The following is a 27,894-nucleotide window of genomic DNA, read 5'->3' as shown; positions in this document are numbered from 1 at the left end:
ATACAAGCAGGCGGAAGTAAGATGTGCAGCATCGCCACCTACCGTGCTGGATGTCGAGCAAATGACTTGCGCTGACTGGTATCACGTCAATCTCAGGTTTCTTTTAGTGGTGTGCAATACTGCAAAATTTTGTATCGATCCGATACCAAGTAAATACAGGGCCAGTATCGCTGATACCGATACCAATACCGATACTTTTTAATAATTAAGGTAAATGCATTATCAAATTGCTAAATCAGAATTAATTTTTATGACATTTATGTGTATTATTGTAATTTATACAACAGGTAGTTCCGACCTTACAATCTGATTGGTTGAGAAGCGCTCTAACTGTGCTGATATTCGTGATAACAGCACGGCCTTTTCACACCACAACTGTATTACTCCGCTGACGCGTTGCCAGTAACGACAAGCTTCATGCACACAAACGTGCACGCAGGCGACACAGACTTTATTCCCGATCTCCTTTTAAATCCGTTATCTGATATACAATCTAGCGCACTGTGTAGGAAAAATAAATCCGCGATCTGATACACAATCTAGTGCACTATGTAGGGAATGATTTATTTTCTTTCTTTATTTTGTAAAAACTGTTGTATAAAAGCAATAGAACACTTGAGGTTGTGTGTTATCGCGAATAACATCACGGCTGTGATGATCTACGGCACTCGCCTTCGGCTCGTGCCTGCGACCGAATCACGTGATGTTATTCGCGATAACACACTCCCTCTCGTGTTCTATTGCTTAAACATAAATTTTTTGTAAGTAGCTGCTCTCAGTAGGGTTGTAAATAAATTCAGTTGTTTAAAACGGTCCGCTTTCTTGTTTCTGGTGCTTTACTTTCTCTCAACGTTACCATCATGGCGTCAGTGGCGATTTCTCTAAGACTGCAAGGGAAGCTCAGCTTCCCCTAAAATGTCAAAAATTTAATGGTGAAATATGTACAGTTGTGTTAACATTTCATTGACTACAAATGCGTTAGAACACGTTCATCTCGAAGACGAGTTCGTTCAGAATCAGCTACTTATCACAAATCGACTGACTCGATTTTGTTAACTTCTCATACATTCCCGTAGCGTCAATGCATTTGCCCATAGAAGCTAAGCGTCTATTCACTTCAACGGGACTGCATGGAACAGTTTTTTTCATTGCTTCGAAACTCGCCGGTCATTGGATAAATGCCACGATTTTGTCCCGCCCCCAGACGCTGAGTGTCTCTTGGGGTGAATGGAGCTGTGGGCGGGTCTCGACGCGGAGCTTCAGCAAGATGATTGGAGGACCAGTCGAAAGGCTGAATCCCATTTTGATTGACAGCTATTTGCTGGCCATTGAGAGGACACTGGTCAAGTCCCTGGAAAAGACGCCTACTTGGTACGATAGGATCACAGGCCATTTTCTTGAAAAGGAACGGAGGGCAGAATTTATGTATAAATAAATTGACAAATTTTATGATGTAAGCCGACAATGAGCTTCCCGTCTTTGAAAGACCAGCAGCCGCCACTGCATGGCGTATCACCACAAAGCAGCTAACTCACACCACATAGTTGTGTTTGCTGGGTGAAATTGGTAAATTTTTTATAGTAACCGAATATATGTGTCCTTGTTTATTTAAAATAAAAATATCTGCAAAGCAAAGTATTCAAAAACTTACAATCTTCCAATGCCTACCAATGTACTGATGTCTGTGACGGTACCACAACAAAACACAGCAGCAGAGCAGGAGGGGAGGAGCAAGGTGATCATGTAAAATGTGAGAGGAGCGAGTCTGTACACACATGGTGAGATAAAGAGCAGGTTTTATTGTATTGAACTGTTTTTCAATTGTATTTCAGTGTTTTATTTATATATGTGTTATTTTCATTGTAAAAGTTTTAAAAACAACCCCATTATTTTACATTAGCCTAAAATATATGCAGTTCCACAGAACCATGGAACGCATTAACAGGTTTCCCATACATACACACATGGACAAAATTGTTGGTACTCTTCCATTAAAAAAAGAAAAACCCACAATGGTCACTGAACTTGAAACGGACAAAAGTAATAATAAATACAATTTTCAAAAGCAATGTCTGATTTTCATAGTTCATTTTTAGTAATTGTGGTTCAACAGAATAATTTAAAAAAACAAACTAATGAAACTGGCCTGGACAAAAATGATGGTACCCCTAGAAAACTTGAAAATAATTTGACCATAGGGACATGTTAAACATAGGGACATCACAGGTGTCTTCAAACTTGTAATCAGTCAGTCTGCCTATTTAAAGAGTAAAAAGTAGTCACTGTGCTGTTTGGTATCATGGTGTGTACCACACTGAACATGGACCACAGAAAGCTAAGGAGAGAGTTGAAAGACAATTATAGATAAACATGTTAAAGGTAAAGGCTATTAGACCATCTCCAAGCAGCTTGATGTTCCTCTTACTACAGTTGCACATATTATTCAGACATTTAAGGTCTACGGGACTGTAGCAAACATCCCTGGATGTGGCCACAAGAGGAAAATTGATGACAAATTGGTTACGAATGGTAACCAGAGCCCAGAACAACTTTCAAATATATTAGAGGTGAACTGCAAGGTCACGGTACATCAGTGTCAGATCGCACCATCCGTCGCTGTTTTAGCCAAAGGTGACTTAATGGAAGACGACCGAGGAGGAAACCACTGTTAAATGCAAATCATAAAAAAGCGAGACTGAAATTTGCCAAAATGCATATTGACAAAGCTTCTGGGACAATGTCCTTTGCACAGATGAGACAAAACTGGAGATTTTTGGCAAGTCATTTCAGCATACAAAGAAAAGAACATTGTACCTACTGTGATACATGGCGGTGGCTCGGTTATGTTTTGGGGCTCCTTTGCTGCATCTGGCACAGGGTGTCTTGAATCTGTGCAGGGTACAATGAAATCTCAAGACTATCAAGTCATTCTGGAGCTAAATGTGCTGCCCAGTGTCAGAAAGCTTGGTCTCAGTCGCAGGTCATGAGTCTTCCAACAGGATAATGACCCAAAACACACAGCTTAAAACACCCAAGAATGGCTAAGAGCAAAGCATTGGACTATTCTAAAGTGGCCTTTATCTGAATCCTGATCTAAATCCTATTGAACATCTGTGGAAGGAGCTGAAACATGCAGTCTGGAGAAGGCACCCTTCAAACCTGAGACAGCTGTTTGCTCACGAGGAGTGGGCCAAAATACCTGTGGACAGGTGCAGAGGTCTCATTGAGAGTCACAGAAATCGCTTGATTGCAGTGATTACCTCAAAAGGTTGCACAACAAAATATTAAGTTAGGGGTACCATCATTTTTGTCCAGGCCAGTTTCATTAGTTTGTTTCTTAAAATATTCTACTGAACCACAATTCAAAGGCAACACATTGTCCAAAAAGTTGGGACGGGGGCAATTTTGGGCTAGTAATGAGGTGAAAAAACTAAATAATGATGTGATTTCAAACAGGTGATGTCAACAGGTGATTGTAATCATGGTTTGTTACAAAAGCAGCATCCAGGAAAGGCTGAGTCTTTGGCTCACAGTCTCCGCTCTAATTCATCCCAAAGGTGTTCTATCGGGTTGAGGTCACTCGCTCATCCATGTCTTTATGGACCTTGCTTTGTGCACTGGTGTGCAGTCATGTTGGAACAGGAAGGTGCCATCCCCAAACTGTTCCCACTAAGTTGGGAGCATGAAATTGTCCAAAATCTCTTGGTATGCTGAAGCATTAAGAATTCCTTTCACTGGAACTAAGGGGCCGAGCCCAACTCCTGAAAAACAACCCCACACCATAATCCCCCCTCCACCAAACTTTACACTTGGCACAATGCAGTCAGACAAGTACCGTTTTCCTGGCAACCACCAAACCCAGACTCATCCATCGGATTGCCAGATGGAGAAGCGTGATTCGTCACTCCAGAGAACACCACTGCTCTAGAGTCCAGTGGTGGCGTGCTTTACACCACTGCATCCGACGCCTTGCATTGCGCTTGGTGATGTAAGGCTTGGATGCAGCTGCTCAGCTATGAATACCCATTCCATGAAGCTCTCTACAAACTGTTCTTGAGCTAATCTGAAGACCACATTAAGTTTGGAGGTCTGTATTGATTGACTGCAGAAAGTTGGCGACCTCTGCGCATTATGCGCCTCAGCATCCGCTGACCCCGCTGTCATTTTACGTGGCCTACCATTTTGTGACTGAGTTGCTGTCGTTCCCAATCGCTTCCACTTTGTTATAATACCACTGTATTATACTGTATTCCAGTAGTAAGGAAATTTCACGACTGGACTTGTTGCACAGGTAGCATCCTATCACGGTACCACGCTGGAATTCACTGAGCTCCTGAGAGCAACCCACTCTTTCACTAATGTTTGTAGAGGCAGTCTGCATGCCTAGGTGCTTGGTTTTATACACCTGTGGCCATGGAAGCGATTGGAACAACTGAATGCAATGATTTGGATGGGTGAGTGAATACTTTTGGCAATATAGTGTATATATGTGTGTGTGTGTATGTGCATATATATATATATATATATATATATATATATATATATATATATATATATATGTAGAGAATAATATCAATATAATGCATTTTTCTCCCAATTTAGTGTAGTCAATTTGTCTTCTGCTGCTGGGGATCCTCGATTTTTTTGCAGTTGAGGGTCCTTGCACAGCATTTGAAGTCCCCACCTACATATTCTATCCCTCCCTTCGAACCAAGTAGTTCAGAATCTCGGCGCTGATGTACTAGCGGAATATCCTGCTGCACCACCTGGGTGCCTTCTATTCAAAGTTTAAAGAGAATTAATTATGCTTTGCCAAAAGCTGACCATCCTTATGAAATTTCTTGACCTAAGAAGTCAATGATGATGTTCTGGGGCCAGGACTAAAAATTAAAGATTATATAAATGTATCATATAGAGATGCAGTATCCATGTATTAGGTTGTTAGAGAATAAACAAAACTAAAGACATTTTGTTAAAGCATTTATTGGTTTTCCTTTTTGTCAAGTCTTGCATTTTTAATTAAACTGAGCATTTCTTTTTCATTTGACCTCAACAACCAATTTACTGGTTTTATTAAATTCAATTTGATTTCAACAACGTCAATGTTTTCTTTTTTGTCAATATACGATTTTTAGCCTAAAATGATGCAGTGATCAAGCAAAATACATCAACAAGAAATGTATGAGGGTGAAAAGTAATGTATGAAAAGTTCTAAAGAGTGGGAAATGCTGAACATGGAGTGTTTATGGACTTGCTAACAGTGACATACACCTGGATTTAATTTAGTGTTGCTTTTAAGCATGAAACAAAGGAGATCAAGTCTGCAGCCGAGAAATAGAGAGAAAAGACATCATAAAAAGATTTATTTGTAGATGCATTAAAACTGTGTGGGGAGAGTGAAATCTGTGTGAAACATTGAAATGTGATAAATCTTGATTTGATCCACTAAAATCAATCTACACTTATTTACAAAACAAGTAAAATCACATAAGTACTTACACAATGATTGTAAGTACAAACCATAGTTATTCAGACTTTTTACATAGAATTTAAATTGTAAGCTGTGGAAAACTTGATTCGTTTTTTGAAATTGTGAACTAGCTAGCTATATCTGTAAAGTTTAGGATGTTGTACAGGGAGAAATAGTTGAGCTGTGGTAAGGGTGTCTAATAAAACTGCTAAGAAAGATCTGAACATTGCAAATGGGAAATAAGTGTAGTTTCTTTTGGGCTAGATACAAACCTTGTGAGAGCTGTTTATTCCAATATATGGTAAATACACAAATGATAAGGAGCACTAAACAGTAATGACACTAATAAAAAAATTGTTCACTTGCAAAGTTCCCCAAATCAGTTATCTTAAGTTACCCACAACTGAAAAATAAAAGAAAAACACAGCAGTACTCGGTATTGGTATTGGATATATAATAAAACACAAGTCAGTCATTGTTTGACTAAAATTGTTTCATTGCATTTGACTGTTACAAGTCTTAACAATAACCAATAAATAAATGAGGGCATTTTCAATATGGGTAAAAGTTACATATGAACTTTAGCTTTGAATCATTTAGTCCAAGGGCTCATCAAACCTTCTGCTCCCATCTTCTTGAACAGTTGACCTTGTATCTCTAACCAGACTTGACTCCTACTAGGGACATCAGTCCATCAGTGCTCATGGACTTTGGCCGCTCCAAAGGAAAGCCCAATGCTCTGCTCCAAATCAGCTGAGCCAGCACACCCAGGGCTCGGGACACGCCAAACAGCACCGTGTAGTAGTTCATCTCAGTCATGCCGTAATACTACACAAGACCACACACAAATATTAGCAAACGTGTCTGTCAAGTAACAAAATACAATATGTATCGAAGCAGAGACTTCTTTTTTTTTTTTATATGACAAAACAAAGTATTTTATACATCAGTATATAATTGAGTTATATGATGGGGGCCTTCACCGGAGTATAGCTCTTTATCTATGGAAAGCACCAGCAACCTGCCTTCCTGTTTGCCAAAACTCTATTAAATCAAAAGATGCTATCCTATACAGTAATAACTTGATAGAAGCAGCACCAAAGTCATCCAAGGCATATTTGAGAGCATTGTGTGTGTGTGTATCTATACACACACAGATCAGCAATAACATTAAAACCACCTCCTTGTTTCTACACACACTGTCCATTTTATCAGCTCCACTTACTATATAGGAGCACTTTGTAGTTCTACAATTACTGACTGTAGTCCATCTGTTTCTCGGCATGCTTTGTTAGCTTTGTTTCATGCTGTTCTTCAATGGTTAGGACTCTCCCAGGACCACTACAGAGTAGGTATTATTTGGGTGGTGGGTCATCCTCAGCACTGCAGTGACAATGACATGGTGGTGGTGTGTTAGTGTGTGTTGTGCTGGTACAAGTGGATAAGACAGCAGCGCTGCTGGAGTTTTTAAACACCTCACTGTCACTGTTGAACTGAGAATAGTCCACCAACCAAAAATATTCAGTCAACAGCACCCTGTAGGCAGCATCCTGTGACCACTGATGAAGGTCTAGAAGATGACCAACTCAAACAGCAGCAATAGATGAGCTAGGTGGAAGTGTCTAATAGAGTGGACAGTGAGTGGACACGGTATTTAAAAACACCAGCAACGCTGCTGTGTCTGATCCATTCATACCAGCACAACACACACTAACACACCACCACCATGTCAGCGTCACTGCAGTGCTGAGAATGATCCACCACCTGCTCTGTGGGGGTCCTGTCCATTAAAGAACAGGGTAAAAGCAGGCAAAAAAAAGTATGTAGAGAAAAAGAAGGACTACAGACAGTAATTGTAGAACTACAAAGTGCTTCTATGTGGTAAGTGGAGCTGATGGTGGACAGTGAGTGTAGAAACAAGGAGGGGGTTTTAATGTTATGGCTGATCAGTGTGTGTATGTACAGTGTGAGGTGTATGGTACAGATTGAAAACATCAGATGTCTCCATCCCGAAGTTCTTTTAATTTTGTATGTGGTTTCTTTGACATATTAAACAGTCAAGAACTTTCCAGGATGTGGTTGAAAGTGGAAAAGCAATAATAGAACCCTTCAACAGGTCATTTCATAAGTAGCAAAGTTCTTAAAATTTTGAACAGTTGAAAATGGGATGCCAATGTCTTTTAAGTTTAAAATTTAAAGTTTAAAATTTAGATAAAATAACTACTTTACTGGTGTTGCCCAGAAGAAATATTAAGTAATCATTTACAAATTTTTATGAGATTGTTACTCTTACCTGCAGTAAAACCCCACTATGGGCATCAACATTGGGCCAAGGGTTTTTAGCCTTGCCCTGCTCCAGAAGCACACCGGGTACAATCTTGTAGAGCTGAGCCACAAGCTTGAACATGGGATCATTTGGGAGGTGCTTTAGGGCAAATTCCCGCTGGCACGTATAGCGTGGGTCTGTCTTTCTCAGGACGGCATGCCCATATCCAGGCACCACCTAGAATAAACAAATATTACCTTTTAAAAAATTTTTTTACCTGATGACTAGAAGAGCTAGTAGTAATTTCTAGCTTATAAATTACAATAAATGGTTACAGAATACATGTAAATAATTCTTACTGTAAATTCTATAAAATTTTAAACTTAATTACCACCACTTTAGTACTTGGATTTCTTGTATACATTATTTATGTATTTATTCATATTCATGCGCCACTTTATCCTGATTTGTGCAAAAACATACTATAAAATCATGTAACTCATGCACAACTTTCTTTACATTTTAATTTATTTTAGTTTTGTTTATGCATTTTCTCCCCTTTTTCTCCCTCTTTAGCATGTTCAATTGCCCGATTGCATCATGCTTCCTCTCCACCAATGCTGATCCCCGATCTGGTTGAGGAGAACGAAGCTAACCCACGCCCCCTCTGACACGTGGGCAGCAGCCGTATGCATTTTGTCACCTACACTTTGATGAGTGCAATGCTAATTAGCCTTGTGTACAGAGAGACACCCTGACAGCACTCTTTTCCTGTTCAGGCGCTATCAGCCAGCAGATGTCGTAATTGCATCAGTTATGAGAGAGTCCCTATCCGGCTTAATATCCCACCCCTATTAGAACAACAGGCCAATCGTTGTTTATGTGGCTGCTCAGCCCAGCCTGCTGGCAGAGCTGAGACTTGATATGATGTACTCGAGATCCCAGCTCTGGTGTTCCAGGGTGTGTTTTTACTGCATTTTCATCTTTACATTTATTTGTTTACTTCAGGTTTAAGTTGCTTCTCTGACCCCTCCTTTGTTTTACTAATAAATGCATGTCTCATCTGTATTACCCAATCTGACTTTTCTAATAAATAAATAAATGTCCTCACCCGTCCAGATTTTAGTGTATTCCAGATGTAATCCCTCATCTTTTCATCTGACACTTCACCGCCAAGCTCCTTCTGAAGAGCTGTTAGCCACACCAGTACTTCCTTTAGCACAAAATTAAAACAGACACGTCACACAAAAAAACAATGTATACAGATAAAATGTGAATAGCAGTATTACAAGTATTTTAATCATGTTGATATGTGGCTCAACTTTATTCTATTCATTTCTAAATTTTCAGATTATTTTACTCCATCTGGAGTGACAATGCTTTAAAAAGGTTTGTACCTGGTTAGCCAGACCATGCAACGGTCCAGCCAGGCCATTCATTGCTGCACTGAAGGAAAGGTAGGGGTCAGACAGAGCACTGCCCACCAAGTGACTGGTGTGGGCACTGACATTACCACCTTCATGGTCACTGAATTAGGAGATAATGACAGAAAAAACAACAAAAAAAACTTACATGTACATTTAAGTAAATCAAATACCAAGTAAAATGATAAACTTTTAAATATGTCTGTATTGTCTATTTAAATGTTTTAATGTTTCTCATTAGGGAACATTGCATTGGGCTATGCAGTTTTAAAACATATATAATAGGGCTGGCTCGATAGCACTTTTTTATGTCCGATACTGCAAATTGAGTATCTGCCGATACCAATCCAATACCGTCATTTCTCCTCTCAAACAACTAAGCAGTAATAATACATGTCTTAATGCACCATGGTTAAACTAGAACCTACATCATCACACTTATGCAAAACTGCTGTTTTTATTTTCACTTTTACACACAGAACATTTAACGTTTAACAAAAGTGCCTACAATTGGAAGATTAGAATTGACACAGAGTTGAGTTTTTGTTGTTGTTAAAGTTTAAGTAGATCAGTGTGTTTTAATTTCTGAATGGCTGTTGAAGATGAGTTGTAAATCAGTGGAACATGTTAATGATGTCATCAAGCGTGAGTGGCAATAACGACACTTGTGATTTAATGGGAATTACATATATATTGTCTGGCCCGTTAAGAATGTTAAGTGTACAATGCTAGGGTATAGGGAGCGAGTGTGTAGGGAAGAAATTAGAAAATGATTCAGTCTCTGGCTGTGCTATGTTGTTCTGTGTTTGCACTGAGCGTTTGTAACATTAAAGTAGCCTTCTCGTGAAACCCCACTCGAATGTTTGAACAATTATTTTACAGCACTCTGTTCAGGGTATCTGCAGGTATTGGGAAATTAAATTGAAGACTTTAAGACTTTTTAATACCACTCTGAGACAAAAATTAAGACCAATGTCGCAGTAACAAAGCAGCAAAAAGCACACATCAACATTATGTTTACAGACTTTATTGTAAGCATGCAAGTGCTGTATTTTCTGTTTAACCAATATTTAAAGATTTAAACTTAAATGAACAGTTTTGTATAAACTGCTTTTACAAACATTAGTGAAAGAATGGGTCGCTCTCAGGAGCTCAGTGAATTCCAGTGTGGTAGCGTGATAGGATGCCACCTGTGTAACAAGTCCAGTCATGAAATTTCCTCACTACTAAATATTCCACAGTCAACTGTCAGTGATATAACAAAGTGGGATTGGGAACGACAGCAACTCGGGCCCCGAAGAGGTAGACCACATAAAGTTACAGAGCGGGGTCGCCAAGTGCTGAGGTGACTGCATAAAAGTCTCGAACGCTCTGCTGTATAACTTGTAGCCAAACTGGGCTTACATTTCAAGCTTAAAAAAACCCAATTAGAAACACAAAAATAATTAAATTGCAGCATTTAGGGCAAGTTTGCATTCAAAAAAACACGTTCTCTGACTTCACTTGATTTCTCAGCTCAGCTCTCAGCATAATTAAACAAGTTTATTTCTTAATTATTTGTCATTATACTAAGAGCACTGCTTATTTTCTGCATGTTCTATCTGTAGCTCCGTTACGGCTCTGTGTGTGTGTGTGTGCGCGTGTCTCTCGCTCGCTCTTTATTATGACTCTCATTATGACTGATTAATTCCCTCTACTGATGTGAAGCTGAATGGGTGGATTACAGTCGATAAGAACTGCGCAAAACTATAAAAAAAAATACACATAGCGGCTCCCAGAGGCGCGACTCGGTTCATTTCGTTCATTTTAAATGCCGTTCAATAGAATCGGATCGTTCGTGAACGACCCATCACTAACACCCACTGTCTCTTCGGACGGGTCACACATGAAAACAGACTGGCAGATCGCACTCACACACTAGCTGTCGGTCGCGAACGAGCTCTTTGAGCCAACTATTTTCTCCACGGCACGGGCAGGCACTCCACAGGCAGAAGTGGTAAAATTAAAGAGCCGTTTTGGAGCAGAAAGAGTCGGCTCTTCTTGGTGAGCTGAGCCAAATGGCTCACCAAAAAGAGCCGGAATTCGCATCACTCACACAGGTGCAAGCAAGGCGCAGGCGGAGCAGTTTTCATTTTAGGCTCTGTGACTTTTTTATTTCTCTAATAAGCGAACTATTCGGTCAGATAGCTATTTGTAGTGAAAGAAATACTGTTATGATTTCAAGCACTTTACCCAAAATCCAGCACTTTTCAAACCTGGAAAATACGACATTAAAATTCAAGCATTTTCAAGGATTTCCAGCACCCGTACGAACCCTGTTATTAAATGTACACTTTCCCATGCCAGCAGTGGCGTTTAGCAAGTAATGAGCGTAAGGTTACCTCAAATTTGCGCCCCTCGGAACCCTTAAGACTGCCGTTGGTTCCGCTTAGTTCAGTCCGCTGTTTAAACAGGTAAACTATTTGCATACGAAATCTGGAAATTACGAGTTACAATCCGCGAAAATAAAACCTAAATTATATTTACACTCTGTGGCATTTTTAAGACCAGTGGCAGATGAATTTAAGACTTTTTAAGACAAATTAAGGCCTTTTTTTAAGATAAACGAATTTAAGACTTTTTAAGGATCCGCGGACACCCTGCTGTTGGAACGTATCTTCGTATTTGCTTTACACACAAACAATGGCCTTATTTACATTAAGTGTTATTTACATTAAGCAAGAGTATCGGATTGGATTACATGTTTTTTTCCTTCCGATATCCGATGCAGTGATTTGGGCCAATATTGGACCGATACCGATACTGAGTATAGGATCAGTGCCAGCCCTAATATACAACAATTAAAACATGACCCTTTTACCTCTGAAGTTTTCTCCCTTTTTCATATGGTTACAGAACCATAGACAGCTGTGCCAAGACCCGTTTTTTGTTAGGGTTAAATCTGTGCTTTTTGACTGGCAGTTAGTGGGTTGTTGTTTCATTCTTAACGCCATGTCAGCTGCTTTGGCATTTATCATGGCTAGCTAATAGTCTTTAAAAGTCAAAGTGGTTGGTCGATTTGCTTTCTTAACAAGTCCATATAGTGGTTAGAGTGATCATGTAACAATGTGGGTGTAGAGTTTTCAGTTTTCAGCTGGTGGGTGTGTAAATACTTTTGCTTAGATAAGCTGAATGAATGTATTATTGGCTAATGTCAGTGGATTTGTGATTAATGGGAGTGAATGGGAGGAAGGAGGGGTGTAAAAAAGAAAAAAAAAGAAAAAGAGGATGGCTCTGGATTAAAGATTGATAACCTTCACTGACAGTGGACATAAATAAGTAAGAGTTTTCCTATGTGGTCGATAAGGTATAGCAGGTATAACAGGTTGTTGTTAAAGAGTTGCTAGGCAGTTACTAAGATGACGTCAAGTGGTTGCTAAGGTGTTGCTAGGTGGTTTAATAGCTAACATGCTAAGGTTTTGCTATGCTGTTAACAAGAGCTGCGTCCTAAATCACATACTTTTATACTGAACAGTACGTGAAAGCAATACGCGAGAGCGTGTAGTGTGTCCGAATACGTAGTATTCATTAAACAGTACGTGAAAAGTACTCGGATGACCTACTGTATCCATAATTCAACTGGAGCTGCAAAGGAGTTTGTAGCAAAGAAGAAAGATGGTGGAAAATTAAAAATGTTATGATTAAGTACAACCCTGACTAACATTATGAGTAGCTTTGTGGTGATTGACAGACTTAATCAATTGATTTTAAAATTGTTATAACTGTGGCAATGTGACATCATGCACCACGTGATGTTGGTAAGATGGTGAACGTAGTGTGTCTGAGGTTGCATGCATACTGTACACTTGAGTACTGAAAGACCGTACTGCTTTACCGGCTGAGCAGTGCGCACTGCCTCCAATTTAGTACGTACTGTTTAAGTATGCGATTTTGGGCGTAGCCAAGATGTACCAAGATTGCTATGCTGTGGATAGATGGTTGTTAAGGTGTTGCTAGGGTGTAGCTATGTGATAAGGTGTTTCAGGTGGTTGCTAGGGTGTTCTTTAACTATAAACTTCAATTCTGCAGTGATCACAAAGCAACAACAACATAATCTAGCTTCACAGTCTATTTCCTCGGCTGCTCCCGTTAGGGTTCGCCGGCGGATCGTGATCCGCATTATTGATTTGGCAATCAAGATTTTACCTCCAATTCACCTCACTTGCTTGTTTTTGGACTGTGGGAGGAAACCGGAGCCCCCGAAGGAAACCCACGCAGACACTGGGAGAACATGCAAACTGCACAGAAAGGATCCGGACCGCCCCACCTGGGGATCAAACCCAGGACCTTCTTGCTGTGAGGCGACAGTGCTACCCACTTAGCCACCGTGCCACCCATAATCTAGCTTCACAGTATCAGAGTTAACTTCTTTAGAATGTCAAACCAGCATGTTCACTTTGTTCAAAGTGGCTTCAAAACGAATAAAGTTTTTCAAGATTGCTTCAAAAGATCTGTCTCTGTTGGGGATGCAGATACACCTAAAACGTATGTATTTAACCAGGCTTTTGAAATGTCTTTAGACAAGAGCTTAGACTTTAAGGGTAGACAGTGACACTGTTTTTGTTCTATGTTAATTAGGCACTACAAAGATCAAAATTGACCCAACATCCAAATCTGAAAAGACAAAGCAAATTGCATGATAGTTACCTGTGGATGGAGAGGTAGAGCCTCATGAGCTCTGTAAACTGTGGTTCGCTGTAGCCCAGCATATTGGTAAAATTATGGGACCAGTCAAGGTTGCTGTCGATGGCTCCAATGCTGCTACCCTCACGATATAGGTTGCGGTAGATCTTAGCGGCCACACAGGGAAGCTTGGCAATCAAGTCTAAGGAATCCTCATACACAAACTAACCCAGAAAACAAATCAATAAATAAGAGCTGAATCAAAATGATGTTGTTACATGTTATGTTGCTATAATTATGAGAAATTTATGAAGTCTATCCATACCTCCCAGTATTTACTCTTGTGAACTCCCTCAGAATAGGCTCGGGCAAAGCTGCTTTCACTGTTCAGGGCAGTGATTGCAGCACTAAACTGGGACATGGGGTGCAGATTGGTGGGAAAGTTATCCAGCATGGTGGCCACATGAGATGGTAAGGCTGCCCGCTTAGCCCACTCCTTAGACAACCAGCTTGTCTGTGGGGACAAATAAAAGACAGCAAGTAAATAGGTGTTCAGTTTTTAATGTAGTTGCTACCATCACATAGACATCAAGGGCTATATTTATGCCAAAAAAACAACAAAAAAACTCATATCTCAATATTCTTCAGAGAAGTGTTTTTTTTTTTTTTTTTAAACATTGTGGTCGGTTCTTTAGGGAAATACAGTGGTAACACGGTAAAAATGTTGAGCCACGTTAGCGAAAAAAAAGACTGGCAGTGTGAGACACCATGAACGAGTGAGGTAGACCTGAGTGCTTGTGATGAACATAGTGCAAATTGCTACAGCGGCATACACAGATATACACCGATCAGCCATAACATTAAAACCACCTCCTGGTTTCTACACACATTTTATCAGCTCCACTTACCATATAAAAGCACTTTGTAGTTCTACAATTACTGACTGAAGTGCATATGTTTCCCTATATTCTTTTTTAGCCTGATTTTACCATGTTACTTTACTTTACTTCAATGGTCAGGATCCCCACAGGACCACCACAGAGCAGGTATTATTTAGGTGGTGGATCATTCTCAGCACTGCAGTGACAATGACGTGGTGGTGGTGTGTTAGTGTGTGTTGTGCTGGTATGAGTGGATCAGACACAACAGCGCAGCTGGAGTTTCTAAACACCGCGTCCACTCACTGTCCACTCTATTAGACACTCCTACCTAGTTGGTCCACTTTGCAGATGTAAGGTCAGAGATGATCGCTCATCTATTGCTGCTGTTTGAGTTGGTCATCTTCTAGACCTTCATCAGTGGTCACAGGAAGCTGCCTACGGGGTGCTGTTGGCTGGATATACTTTGGTTGGTGGACTATTCTCAGTCCAGCAGTGACAGTGAGGTGTTTAAAAAAAAAACTCCAGCTGCGCTGCTGTGTCTAATTTACTCATACCAGCACAACACACACTAACACACCACCACCATGTCAGTGTCACTGCAGTGCTGAGAATGATCCACCACCCAAATAATACCTACTCTGTAACAGCATGAAAGTGGGCTAACAAAGCATGCAGAGAAACAGATGGACTACAGTCAGTAATTGTAGAACTACAAAGTGCTTCCGTACGGTAAGTGAAGCCGATAAAATGGAAAATGTGTGTAGAAACAAGGAGGTGGTTTTAACGTTATGGCTGATCGGTGTATATATATCAAATATTAAAGACAATGCACATTATATTACATTTATCCAAAGCGACTTTATATTGTGGTCCTACACAGGCCAACCAACTGAGAGTTAAGGCTCTGCTCAAGGGTCCAGCAGTGGCAATCTGGCAGTGCTTGGGCTTGAACCAGGGACCTTTTGATTACTTGTACAGCACCTTAACCACTGAGCTACCATGAAAAGCAAAACATTTTCTAATGAAAAAGTTTAAAAAAATAATCAATAACTACAATTTAGATTATTCGGCAATCCTTTAGGTTCTACGATTCAATTCTCAGTGGATGTTCTCAGAGGATTACTGGCAAGGAGAATCACCACACAAGGCTGTACAAGCCACATATAAACAAGAAGAGGGTGTGTGAAGGTAACATGTTTATACATGTTTTATTATTATTATCTAAATATAACTTATACAGTTTGATAAGCATATATATAATACAGCATGCTCTTGTTAGCGTTACAAATAAAAACTGATACTTATTGTATCATATATCACCACTTCTCTAACGTATATAAAGATATGAGTATTATAGCCATATTGCTCAGCCGTAGTTAATGCAAGAGATAAAAATGCAAACGTACAAGAATAAGGGGTCAGATGCCTTAGCAACAGCCCTGAGTGTATTGCTGTCGATCGATCGATTAGATAGATAGATAGATAGATAGATAGATAGATAGATAGATAGATAGATAGATTAGATACTTTATTTATCCCGAGAGAAATTATTGGTCTCCAGTAGTTTAACAGGCAAAAGAATAGAAACTAATACAAATACAAATAAAGTAGTAAGCAGGTTTTACATACTAAAAAGGTGAAATACCTTTTTTTAAATTAAAATCCATTTCCAGATTCATCATCCTTCTTTTTGATCCTTCAGCATATTATAATTAAGTCCCCACAGGGCCAAACAGCAAGGCGCAGTTAAGGCACAATTACATTGGTCATTTTACATGCTAACATGTTTATGGAAGAAAACAGGAAACTGAAAAACCCTACTGACCTGTTCCTCAGTGGGCACCTGGCCTGTTACCAGCAGCCAGAAGAGAGCCTCAGGCAGTGGTTCCTCACCCCCTGCAGCCTTTGGCAAAAGCTGCTGACACTCTGGAATGCTGTAGCCACGAAAACGGATGCCCTAAAAATGCAGACATTAAAAATAGTGTGCATTAAATTAATGAGTGTATAATTTTTTTGAATGGCATTATATAGGTCTAATGTAATCTCCTATTCTATTCTATTTTTACACTTCCCCTTTTTCCTTCCAAACTAGTTTTTTTAAAGTAATAGATTCAAACTTCCTTTGCTGCTTGCACCATTCCCACCCTAACCAGGAAATATCGCAGACCATCACATGCACACATACGTCCAGTTTCCGGTCGCTTTTCTTCTTCTGCCAAAGTCAGAGTCTCAAAAAGAGACGTAATGTATACAAATGTATACAAAGAGACACATTGTGTACTACTCAGCAGGTAATCTATTGAATCGTACAGGCGCCTCAAATGGCATACATATGCCGCAGCAATTTGGAATCCTCTCACTCAGGCACAGTTAATTGTGCCTGTTAAAACACCTAGGTAGGTCAATAAGAAAGCTGAGATTTAAACTCAAAAGCTCAAGATCTCAGCAATAGTGGGCTTGTGCGTTAGACTGCTGTGTCCACCAAGAGCCCCCAATTAAGTTATTTATTGATCAAATGAGTCATTGTCTGCTTACATTGTGTTCTATGCATTTTAATAACACATTTAATATAAGCTAAAGTTTAAACAAGTTAAAACAATGATTTGACACAACATTTACCTCATCAGGGTCAAGCACAGAGGTCTCATATACTAGGCCCTTCATGCCCCTCATCCCTCCATAGACCTATACAACAAGAAAATACATGTCACATTAGAAAACAACAGTTCTGGCTACACGTTTATAATGTTGTTGTTTTTTTGTTTTTTTTTAATGGGGAGGGGGGTACTCCCCATCAGAATAAGAGCTGCTAAGCAACAGTATGAATTTTTTAGCTTTAACAAAGCTTAGCAGTCAGTTTTTAAAAATCATAACAGAAGAATACAACAGTTAAACTCAATTGCCTTGCAGCAAGTAGAATGTAGTTTGGACACTTCAGATTAGGGTTGCACGATATTGGAAAAAACTGACATTGCGATTTTTTTTTCTTCCTGCGATATATATTGCGATATTAAAAAAATTATTAATAATGCATGTATCTTACTCTAAATAAGGGGCTCATCTGTGAAAAATGGTGGTGCCTACAAGGGATACAAAAGATTATGACAAGCTACATCTTTGTACTCGGTTGAAACTGAGCATTAAACTAAGAAAGCTTCAATATCACATGAGGGAATTAACAGGATTGACAAAATGGGTCATTTAATATTTTATTTCACAATCAAAACCTCTTCAAGTAGTAAACATTATTTAAAAAAAAAACTATACAAACAAAAGAGCAGCTATACACCTGTTCGAAATCCGAGATGCCTTACTAAGCTCACTACTGAGGCATCTTAATATTTCAATGTTATTTTGACTCAAGAACGAGTGAGAATCGGAAGCGTCCTTAGTGATGAAGGCAATCCCAGAATTTATTGCGGCATCTCTTCTCTCACAGAAAAATAAACATGGCTGACGGTGCGGACAAAGTTATATTCAAACGTAAATAAATCATTATTGATTTTTAACGAGCTTATCAGCAAATGTACCAGTTTTCTGTACACGAATCGAGATGTTATATTGACATGTTAGCGCTGTCCCACCTCATTATATTGGTTTTAATGGCAAGATGCTAAATGCTAAACGCTGAAACCCGATGGAATCGCTAAGTAGCGCATTCGAATAACCTGCCTTATAAAAGTTAATGACTTATTAGAATCCTATCTACTGAGGCAGCTGCCTATGTAGGTAGTAAAACAGCGAGGCAGCTCTCTAGGTTTTCGAACACACTGGTAGATATGTCATGGAAAATGAGAACGGTGTGAATTTTCGTTGTGTGTCAAGCAGCAAAAAAGTTGTAGCATGACGTATTTGATTTAATTTGCATTAAGTGACATCGCACGTCCTGCGATGTGACTATTGCGCATGCACACATCGCGATGACGATGCTGAAATGATATATCGTGCAGCCCTACTTCAGATGCAAGTTGAAGACGTGACTAGGATGTAGATGGTATATACGAAAGTGGTTTTGGAGGTGATTCCCGTTGCGCGGACTGTAGGTGCTTTAATGTGGGTGTCAAGCAATATTAGGTAACATAAAATTTTATTTTTATGACAATGGCTGTTTCTCCTAATGACCTGCCTGTATTTGGTCCTTGGTTGAAGTAAGTGACATAGCACTTCAGGGATACTTTGGCGTTTACTAAGGTTTGGGTTTCTTGAAGACGACATATTGCCAGGTTGAGAACATTCAATAAATTCATAATATTCCTTTGTATTAATATTCATATATTTGTATTAATTCATAATATTCCTTTGTATTCCTTTGTCCCCATTTATAATTGGACTATCCCATCATTTATGATTTGAACAAATGCATAGAAGCTTTACTGCTTAAATTTGAAGTGCCATACCTCTTTTAAAAAGCAACATTATACACTATGACAGTGGTCCCCAACCACATCTCGTTGCGGCGTATGTTGTTATGCGCTTTGTTTTTTATTATGCACATCGTATAATTTTATTTTAAATCCACCCGCCCACGCTGGTCCGTGAAATTATATCATATATGAAACCGATACGTTGGAATTCAAGCCCCTTTAGGCCCCTTTTACATAAATAACATTCTTACCATATCCACAGTGATTTGCCCGATGTTGGTTTTGCCATGTTGCTGCTTAAAGTTCTTTATTCTGGTCTGTTCTTTGGGTATAAGATCTGCCAGCACATCTTTTAAATTCTGCAAAAGAGGATAACAATAAGGTATATAACACAGAGTATACTTGTGTTTGATTGCAAATAATCATTTATTAATTTAACCTTAGTAGTGTAAAGTTTACTTAAAAACACCAAAAATAAACTTGTCTAACGCAGGTGAAAAGAAGCAATTGGCTACTGCACCAGGTTAGAGGGGGTGTGTGTTAGTTATGGCTCTCCTTGGTCAAGAGTGGAGGTCGGCAGCAGTTAAGAATACATGCAATTGAGTAATTAGATATGACTAAATTCAAAAGAAAATTGAGGTAGAAAACGTATCCACCTTCTCTTTGGTTTGGTCAATGAAGTTTAACTGTCATCTAATGTGTCCTGGTACATTGGCTCCATTCACGTTTTATTTGATAACATGTGACAGCCCAAATACAGTACAATAAAAGGGTTAAACTATGCCTTTAAATACAATGTACCAACAATCTCACAAGCTTGTCATGAGGTTGGCCTGTATGGCCTGAGTCACAAGAGGGTCTGACTGAAAAAAAAGTTACACTTTAGTCTTGCTTGCACTTGAAGATTTTGAGGTCATGTTTTATGCCAGCTTAACTGTTAAGTTAGAGTTCAGTCCCAAAAGTTTAGCATTTGTCTATATTTTGAGAAAGACAAACAGTACAACCACAACATAATGCTGCCACCACTATGCTTTACAGCACAACAGCTTGAGTGTTTCTGTTATTCATTTTCTTTAAAGGTGACCACTTTCAAAAAGTATTATTATTTTATATGGGCACTGTTTACCTCCAGGCTCATTCACACTTCATCCACACTGAAAGTAATTCAAAAGTATTACTTAAGTATTAAGTAAGTGTTGTTTCAACACACTACAATGACTAACCTGAACTTAACATATTTGATTAAATAATAATGAACAAAATTCAGCTACTACCAACTTAAATACACACATTGTACAACTTAATTTTCTGAATAGTTTGAATTCGCCACGCCCACACGGACAAATTGGAATTCCTCTGCATATGCCTGGTCTAAGTTCTCAAGGCACAAACCTTCTTGATTTTGGACAATTCACAAAAAACGGAGCACGTTTTTCATAAGCAAGGCAAGTGTTCTAACATTTTTATGACCTACACAGCCAGGTATTTTGCTTTGATAATAATTCATGTTCCCATGTTCTTGTATCTTTGTTTAAATGGTTTCACATTCAGCAGAATCAAACAGAGGCGTGTAATGGTGTACAGTAGGCCAAATATTTAAGTTTATTTCTTTTTTATGCTTTTAGTACAATGTGATGTGAAATCACAGTGCAGAATAAAGGCAGCCGTATTGTCTCATGCCATATTGTCTTTGCTTTGTTGACTTTATTCAGAAAGACTGACATTACTGAGAAATAAGCACGAGCTGGGTGAAAAAAGATTCAGTGCACTGCTAGGAGCTAGTTAATAAACATGTAAATTAATGTTTAGAGATATTAGGCTACAGGATGTTGAATCAATATAATTCTACGAGCAGTAGGCATAACTCAAAAAGACTAATGCAAAATGTTGCCTTAATTTTTTTTGTTAACCCAATGTTTACATTTTTTTTTTAGAGTGCAGCTTGATTTCTTTCATATTCATTCAACTTAAAAATATCTCTTTATGTTATTTAAAAATGCTTTTTCCAAAATTATGAAAAGCTAATCCACCAAACTTAAAATAGTGTTGGATCAACATAATTCTATGAGCAGTTGGCAGAACTCAAAAAGACTAATGCAAAATGTTGCCTTAATTTTTTTTGTTGACCCAATGTTTTATTTTTTTTAGAGTGTATCATTGTTGTATGTAAATTGCACCATCATTGTTGTACCTAAATGCCAGTTATCAGAAAGTACAAAATCTTTCATTTTGAAGGCCTGAATTTCAATAACTTAAAGGCTAAGCACCACCTAATGGACCTCTCTAAATATTTCACATTATTTTAGCTAGTTAAAAACCATACACGTGAATAAAATGTAAATAACTTGTTTAATTCACTCAAAAATCGACGATTTCAAGTAAATTGACGGAAAAACCCGAGGTCGCTCCGGAAATTCCAGGAAGTTGCAGCGTGACGTCACTGGTGGACAACAGTGTACTCCTACACCGTTATGACTGACTTGGACAGCGAATTTTCCAGTGCTGGTTTTTCAGATTCCGAAGCTATTTCTGAATTTAATGAAGAGGATGAATCTGCAGTGACAGTGGGGGTGCCTGTATAACGTTTTTTCTTTCTTTCTTTCTTTCTTTCTTTCTGAGTGTCAGGCTTTGTGTTTTAAAATGGAAACAATGGCAACAGTAATTATAGGCAAGTTTATTAATGGTTCACACTTAATAAAATAATTGTAATATAGACTATATTTAAACAGCCTCGGCGTTCTAAAACACTTAATGACGGTTAATATGGCATTGCAGCCTGCAGATACTCTCTTGCTGGAATGATTGAAATGTATTTTTTCGTTGAATAAAAATGTATTGAAACGAATAATAACTTAAAATGTAGTATATATTGTTATGTTAATTATACCTACTAAATAGATGGGTAATATTGGCGCGATAACCAGGCTAGATTTGCTCTGCTCTGTAAAGTATGCATGCAGGTACAGCACAGGTGTGTATTAGTGCACCATCAGAGAGAGATTTAGTGCTGAGGGGAACATCGCTACCCCTCTCAGATCCTCTCTGAAACCACATCAGGTGAATGTGTTGGTTCTTCTAGCGCGCATGATAACGCAGGTTTAAGGTCTTTCAGCCTTTATTCTATTTTTATTTATACCATATTTTGATCAGATTAGTGCTTTTAAAATATTTAGCCTAAACACTTTTTTTTCGTTTTACAGTGTATATCTAGCCTAGGATAGAAGCTAATTGTAAACCTTTTTTAATAGAGAAAAGACGCGCATTCTTATAGCGCATTCCTGCTCTGTTCAGTATTTATCAATAAACACGCATTTGATTTGTCCTAAAGCTGCCTCATCTATATATCTATCTAGATATATAATATATATATATTTGGCGATAATATCACATCGGTGTTGGTGTTGAATTGAATTATTGCAGCCAAACACAGCGCAGCTTTTAATCATTTTGCATCGCCTTCCATTCAACTTCTTGAGTTGTTGTCCACCATCTACGTCACACGTGCGACGCCTGTGACAGAATCCGAACACCGCGAGCGACGCAAAACATCAGAATTTTAAGCCGTATTCCTTGAATTTGTAAAAAAAAATGTTTTCTAACTATCAATAATCACAAGTTAGGAACTCAACTTTCGATGCATGTATGTGTTTAAAATTTCAATATTAGCTGGTGCTTAGCCTTTAAGCTAGAATCATGGACAAACTCATCAAAAAACGCAGAATCTCTGTGTAAGAATACAAGATTTTAATTTTAAGTAAGCAACTTTTTTTAAAAAATTACACCTTATTTTCATTCAAGAACAATCAACCCAGTATCAGGTTGTAATCAAACTGTCCAATAAGGTGAACAGTCTAAACCAGGGGTCATCAAACTACGGCCCGCGGGCCGTATACGGCCCGATGCTTTCATCTGACCGGCCCCTTTAACCACAGTAGCAATACATGTTGTCTGGCCCCTGTTCATCTTTAAACTCGCAGTATTATAGCGGGAAAAAAATAACAGAAAAAACAAAAATTGGCCACCTGGAGTCTCCGTAGATTGTACGGCAGCAATCCAATGGGTGGCACTCCAAGCATGGTGGGTTCGGCGAGAGGAGTGATTGTGCGTTAAATGCAGTTTCATTATGAAAATTGTTGTGTCCTGTGTTGATTTCATTAAAACTAATGCTCTTAACTACATGCAGATTCAGGAATTATTGTCCTGTTTGGACGCGAACAATTTTACTTGGTATACGACCTTTGTTTGGAATACGACTCGCGTGCTAGAACTTGTACGGGTCAAAAATGAGTCACGACACCGCGCGCGACCCTTGTTTACCTCTCGCGAGACAAAGACACGAGCGTTAACGGTGTGCCGTATTGCTAGGCAACATGAGGGCGAACATAACATTCGCAAACTATTACACTATTTCTTGGACGAAAAACCCGCTTAATGATCAGGATTACTGTTTATATTAATCTGGACATTTCCATGTATAGTACATGACTTAAAATAGTGTTCAACCAAGTTTGTACTTTTTCTTTTCAGTGGCGTATTATTATGGGATGATGTGAGGTGGTGACAGGTGCGTTTATATCGGTGATTTTACAGCGGCTTCGAACGCGGCTCAGCCAATCAGATTTTAGGACCGGAGCGATCCGTTTTATACATTATTTTATACAACCCCATCAACATATAATATGCCAATAACAATAGGATTTTTTTTCATGGGAACGGATTAATCATTTTCCCTTTATTTCTAATGGGAAGAATTCGTTTGGTATACGTCCTGTTTAGTATGAATCCAAGGATCTGGAACGGATTAAGGACGTATATCGAGGTACCACTGTACCTGTGAGCAGACTTTATCGAAGTTTAAACACCTTAAATCTCCAACCAGATTCAGACTCACTCATCAACACTTATTACCTATTATGACTGGCAGTAACAAATATGGAACCTGATGCTGACTGTCTCGTCAGGCAAAAGCAGACTCACAGTTCACACTGATTTTTGGGGAAACACTATGAGTTGGGATAATAAAAATGATTTAAATAAATAAAATGTCTGCATTATCATTATGAAGTAAAATTATACTACAGTTATACACAGCAGACAATACATCCAGTATACATAGTAAATAGCTTTTTTTGGGGTGTGTTTACTATTTCATCTGCGGTCCGGCCCCCCGAAACACTGAAGAACAGTAATCCGGCCCTTAAGTTAAAAAGTTTGAGGACCCCTGGTCTAAACAGTTACTTACTGTGGATGCACTGACGTTTCTGGCAGTCACGACAACTAATGCTGGATTCTGGAAAAAAAGAAATTAACAAAGAAATGAGAAAGATCATGTAAGTACGTAATTGAATATGACACAAGTTTTACTAAAAATAAATCCTACTTTGGCCACACTTCATAACTGCAATTAAAATAAATAATAAAAAATGTAGACACAAAAATTAGGTCATACGTTACAACTTAAAATGTATTTTAAGAAAGCATTAGAAGGTGAAAAAAAACCTAGATCGATAGAAGTTATGAAAAACCTTGAAGAACAAAAATATCTGAAAGGCAACCCAAGGTCTGCTAAAAATAAACATACACCCCAAATAAAATGTTTACATCTGTGAGCGTCAATTTGAACATACTTAATATATAATATATTTAACTATCCAAACATTTTCTACTTAAAGGGGTGAGACTTTACACAGTGGAGCAGAGAAAGATTGTGAACTAAATCTAGCACATTGCCAACACAGCATTTTTATTTTTGGTTATAGCATGGCATTTTACCTCAACTTGCAATTATATCTTGACATATACTTTAAATAATTTAATACATGTAGTGTTTATTACTTTTTAGGAGCCATGGTCAAGCCAACTTTTTACGAACACATTTGTATGTTTGTCACAGCTACAAACTCAATATTAATGCCTGTGGTTTTGGAATAAAATGTCAAACAAGCTCATTCAGGAATCCACATAATTTTGTGCCAAGTCTAGATTTATTGCAGAAGCATTATAAAATACATTGACTTTGAACACACCTCTGGACTATGATTACATTTAGGAGCCTATTTGGCAGCCAGCAAAGGTCATTAAAGCTGCAACATATTCCTGTTTACAGTCTACGAATGACTGTTTATTCATTTTAGAACGTTTTATAACGTTTAATTTACATTCTTGAACCTGAAGTGCCCAGTATTTAATAAAAATCTACTTTAGGTTATTGCATATATATTTATTCCTACCAACATTGTACTGCAATTAGGGATGTCCCGATCCGATCTCAAAGATCGGGATCGGGGCCGATCAAGGCATTTTTTAACTGATCGGAATCGGCTTTACTAAACCCGATCGTAATCCCGATCTTTTGTTTTACATCAGCATGTCCGCTGTGTGGAAATACTTTAAATTGGAAAGTGAAACAAGTCCAGCAGCAAAGTGTAATGTCTGCACTGTGAGCGTTTCACGAGGCGGTAGGAGCAGAGCTGCGTTCATTATTGTAGAATTTTACTATTTATATGGTGTGTGAGTCAAGGATCACTCCGGTTTACAAAACAACGTAGTGATGCACTCGTTTACTAAAGAAATAAATACACAGTATATTCACATATTGTCGGGAGCATAACACTTTAATAACTTCTTCTGTTACGGTACCGAATAGCGGACAGCTAGAGTCAAGCACACTATTCCATGCACTATGGAAGCCCCAAAGGATCAAAACACACTCACTTCGCATAGAAACCATCAAACCACTGTCACAATACAAGCACTTTAAAAACTGGCTTTCCTTCATAACAAAAGAGCCTTTCCATTTTATTTTGGTATTCAGGTTTTACTGTAATGCTTTTAAGTAACTTTTTTTCTTATATTCAAGTTAAGCTGCTACACAGATTTCTGTTCATTTTTAGTGTATCACTGCATTAAACAGATTTTTTTTCTTCAAATGTAAAGTTTAAAGTAAAACTGTAATTATCTCAATCATTTTGATTGATTTTGTAAAAATACAAAACATTAAGCCAATAGTTTGGATGCAGCATTTTTCCCTACAGCACTGCAGAGCTTTTTAGTTGTTAAACATATACATTGGATTAATTTGAATAACTGTAATGTACTTGAAGTGTGCACTGTGTGAACAGTATTATCCAGATCTTATCTAGACAATATCTAGAAAATACAAGTATCGGTTTGAGACTCGGTATCGGATCGGGATCAAAATTAATAAACGTGATCGGTATCGGGAACAAAAAAACGTGATCGGGACATCCCGAACTGCAATACTTACTGAATATTTCTTAGGCACCTTGAGCCTATTTAATTAAGTCTTTTATTTACTTAATACTTTTTTCTATTGTACCTTGAGCTGTAGTAATACTTTACTTTCCCATTGGGATTAATAAAGTTATCTATCTAATCTATCTAATCTATCTATTTATCTAGCTATCCATCTATTAAGGGTGGTTAAAAAAAATATTATTCTTGAACCTGAAGTGCCCAGTATTTAACAAAGATCTGTCTTAGAGGTAACACTTAAGGTCACATATGCTTAAGGGTGGTTAAAAAATATATTATTCTTGAACCTGAAGTGCCTAGTATTTAATAAAAATCTGCTTTATATGTAATACTTAAGGTCACAACAGTCACATATGCTTAAGGGTGGTTAAAAAGTATTATTCTTGAACCTGAAGTGCCCAATATTTAATAAAAATCTGCTTTAAAGGTAATACTTAAGGTCACAACAGTCTCATATGCTTAAGAATGGTTAAAAAAATTATTATTCTTGAACCTGAAGTGCCCAATATTTAATAAAAATCTGCTTTATAGGTAATACTTAAGGTCACAACAGTCACATATGCTTAAGGGTGGTTAAAAAATTATTATTCTTGAACCTGAAGTGCCCAATATTTAACAAAAATCTGTCTTAGAGGTAATCATTAAGGTCACAGCTGTCACTTATGCTTAAGGGTGGGTAAAAAATGATTAAGACGAGAGAACAAAACTCAGATTAAGCTTGCAGGGCTAGCTTTAGGTCTCTCAATCGCAGTTGGTTCCAGATTTCTGCCTTTTAATTATTTTATATGAATTACTTTGTATTGTAGAATTTAACTTAATGTATATATATACATTTAAAGTAACAGCGCAACATCTCAAGCCGTGTGACTTGAGTATACAGGATTAAAGACAAAGTTCTGTCTTTATATGGGTATAAAGACAAAACTTAGCGTGGCCTAGGACGCAACCAGGAACAACTCGGTCTCGTTGGCTATTGTACATTATGTACAATTCACAAACCCAAGAACCTGAATGAAATTGCAAGTCGTTTGATTTCATTTAGTCTGTTTACTTAAACCTAAACAAGTTAAATACGGAAACTTATTGTCTACCTAATCTGGGTTAGGTCAACGAGATAAGATAGCTAAGAGTGTAAACTACGCTAACCCGGACAGTTGCCCTCCAACCCCTAGCAGTAGCAGCTAGCTAACTAGGAAATCACCATAACAGCTTAAAGATGGCTAGCTAGTCGGTAGTTAAATAGTATTGTTATTATCTGTGTGATTGTATGCCGATGGTCAGACAAATTACAAATTGTGTAGTAACACAAACCATATTAATTTATATGTTTAAACAATAAATATAATTACATTGTCATTAAAAAAAAAACCCCACATAAACAAAGAACTCCAGAGCTCTTACCTTTGAATAAAGAACTCTAGGGGCTAACTTGCTAAAGACACGAAACGACATACTGTCTATTGGTGTAGTATTATTTTGCTTATTAAACCACTATATGCCGCACGACCGGTGAAGGTGCCCCTACAGTGAAAGCAGTAGTGAAGGTTGAAAA

At 38.2% G+C, this 27,894-nt stretch overlaps 1 protein-coding gene across 1 annotated transcript; it reads right to left on the bottom strand.

The window, feature by feature from the left end:
• Positions 1–5,346: 5,346 nt before the first annotated feature.
• On the bottom strand, positions 5,347–27,894 carry cs (citrate synthase). The gene is made up of 11 exons (XM_063015494.1): positions 27,744–27,894; positions 24,310–24,357; positions 19,319–19,426; positions 17,323–17,388; positions 16,529–16,660; positions 14,148–14,336; positions 13,847–14,046; positions 9,134–9,263; positions 8,848–8,949; positions 7,764–7,973; positions 5,347–6,298 (listed from the first exon to the last, which is right to left on the bottom strand). The coding sequence occupies exons 1-11, from the start codon at positions 27,792–27,794 to the stop codon at positions 6,128–6,130; spliced, it is 1,407 nt and encodes a 468-aa protein (XP_062871564.1). The 5' UTR covers positions 27,795–27,894; the 3' UTR covers positions 5,347–6,127.

The sequence above is a fragment of the Trichomycterus rosablanca genome, chromosome 19 (assembly GCF_030014385.1).
Source record: "Trichomycterus rosablanca isolate fTriRos1 chromosome 19, fTriRos1.hap1, whole genome shotgun sequence".
Classification (NCBI taxonomy): Eukaryota; Metazoa; Chordata; class Actinopteri; order Siluriformes; family Trichomycteridae; genus Trichomycterus; species Trichomycterus rosablanca.
This window is presented reverse-complemented; position numbering and strand designations above follow the sequence as displayed.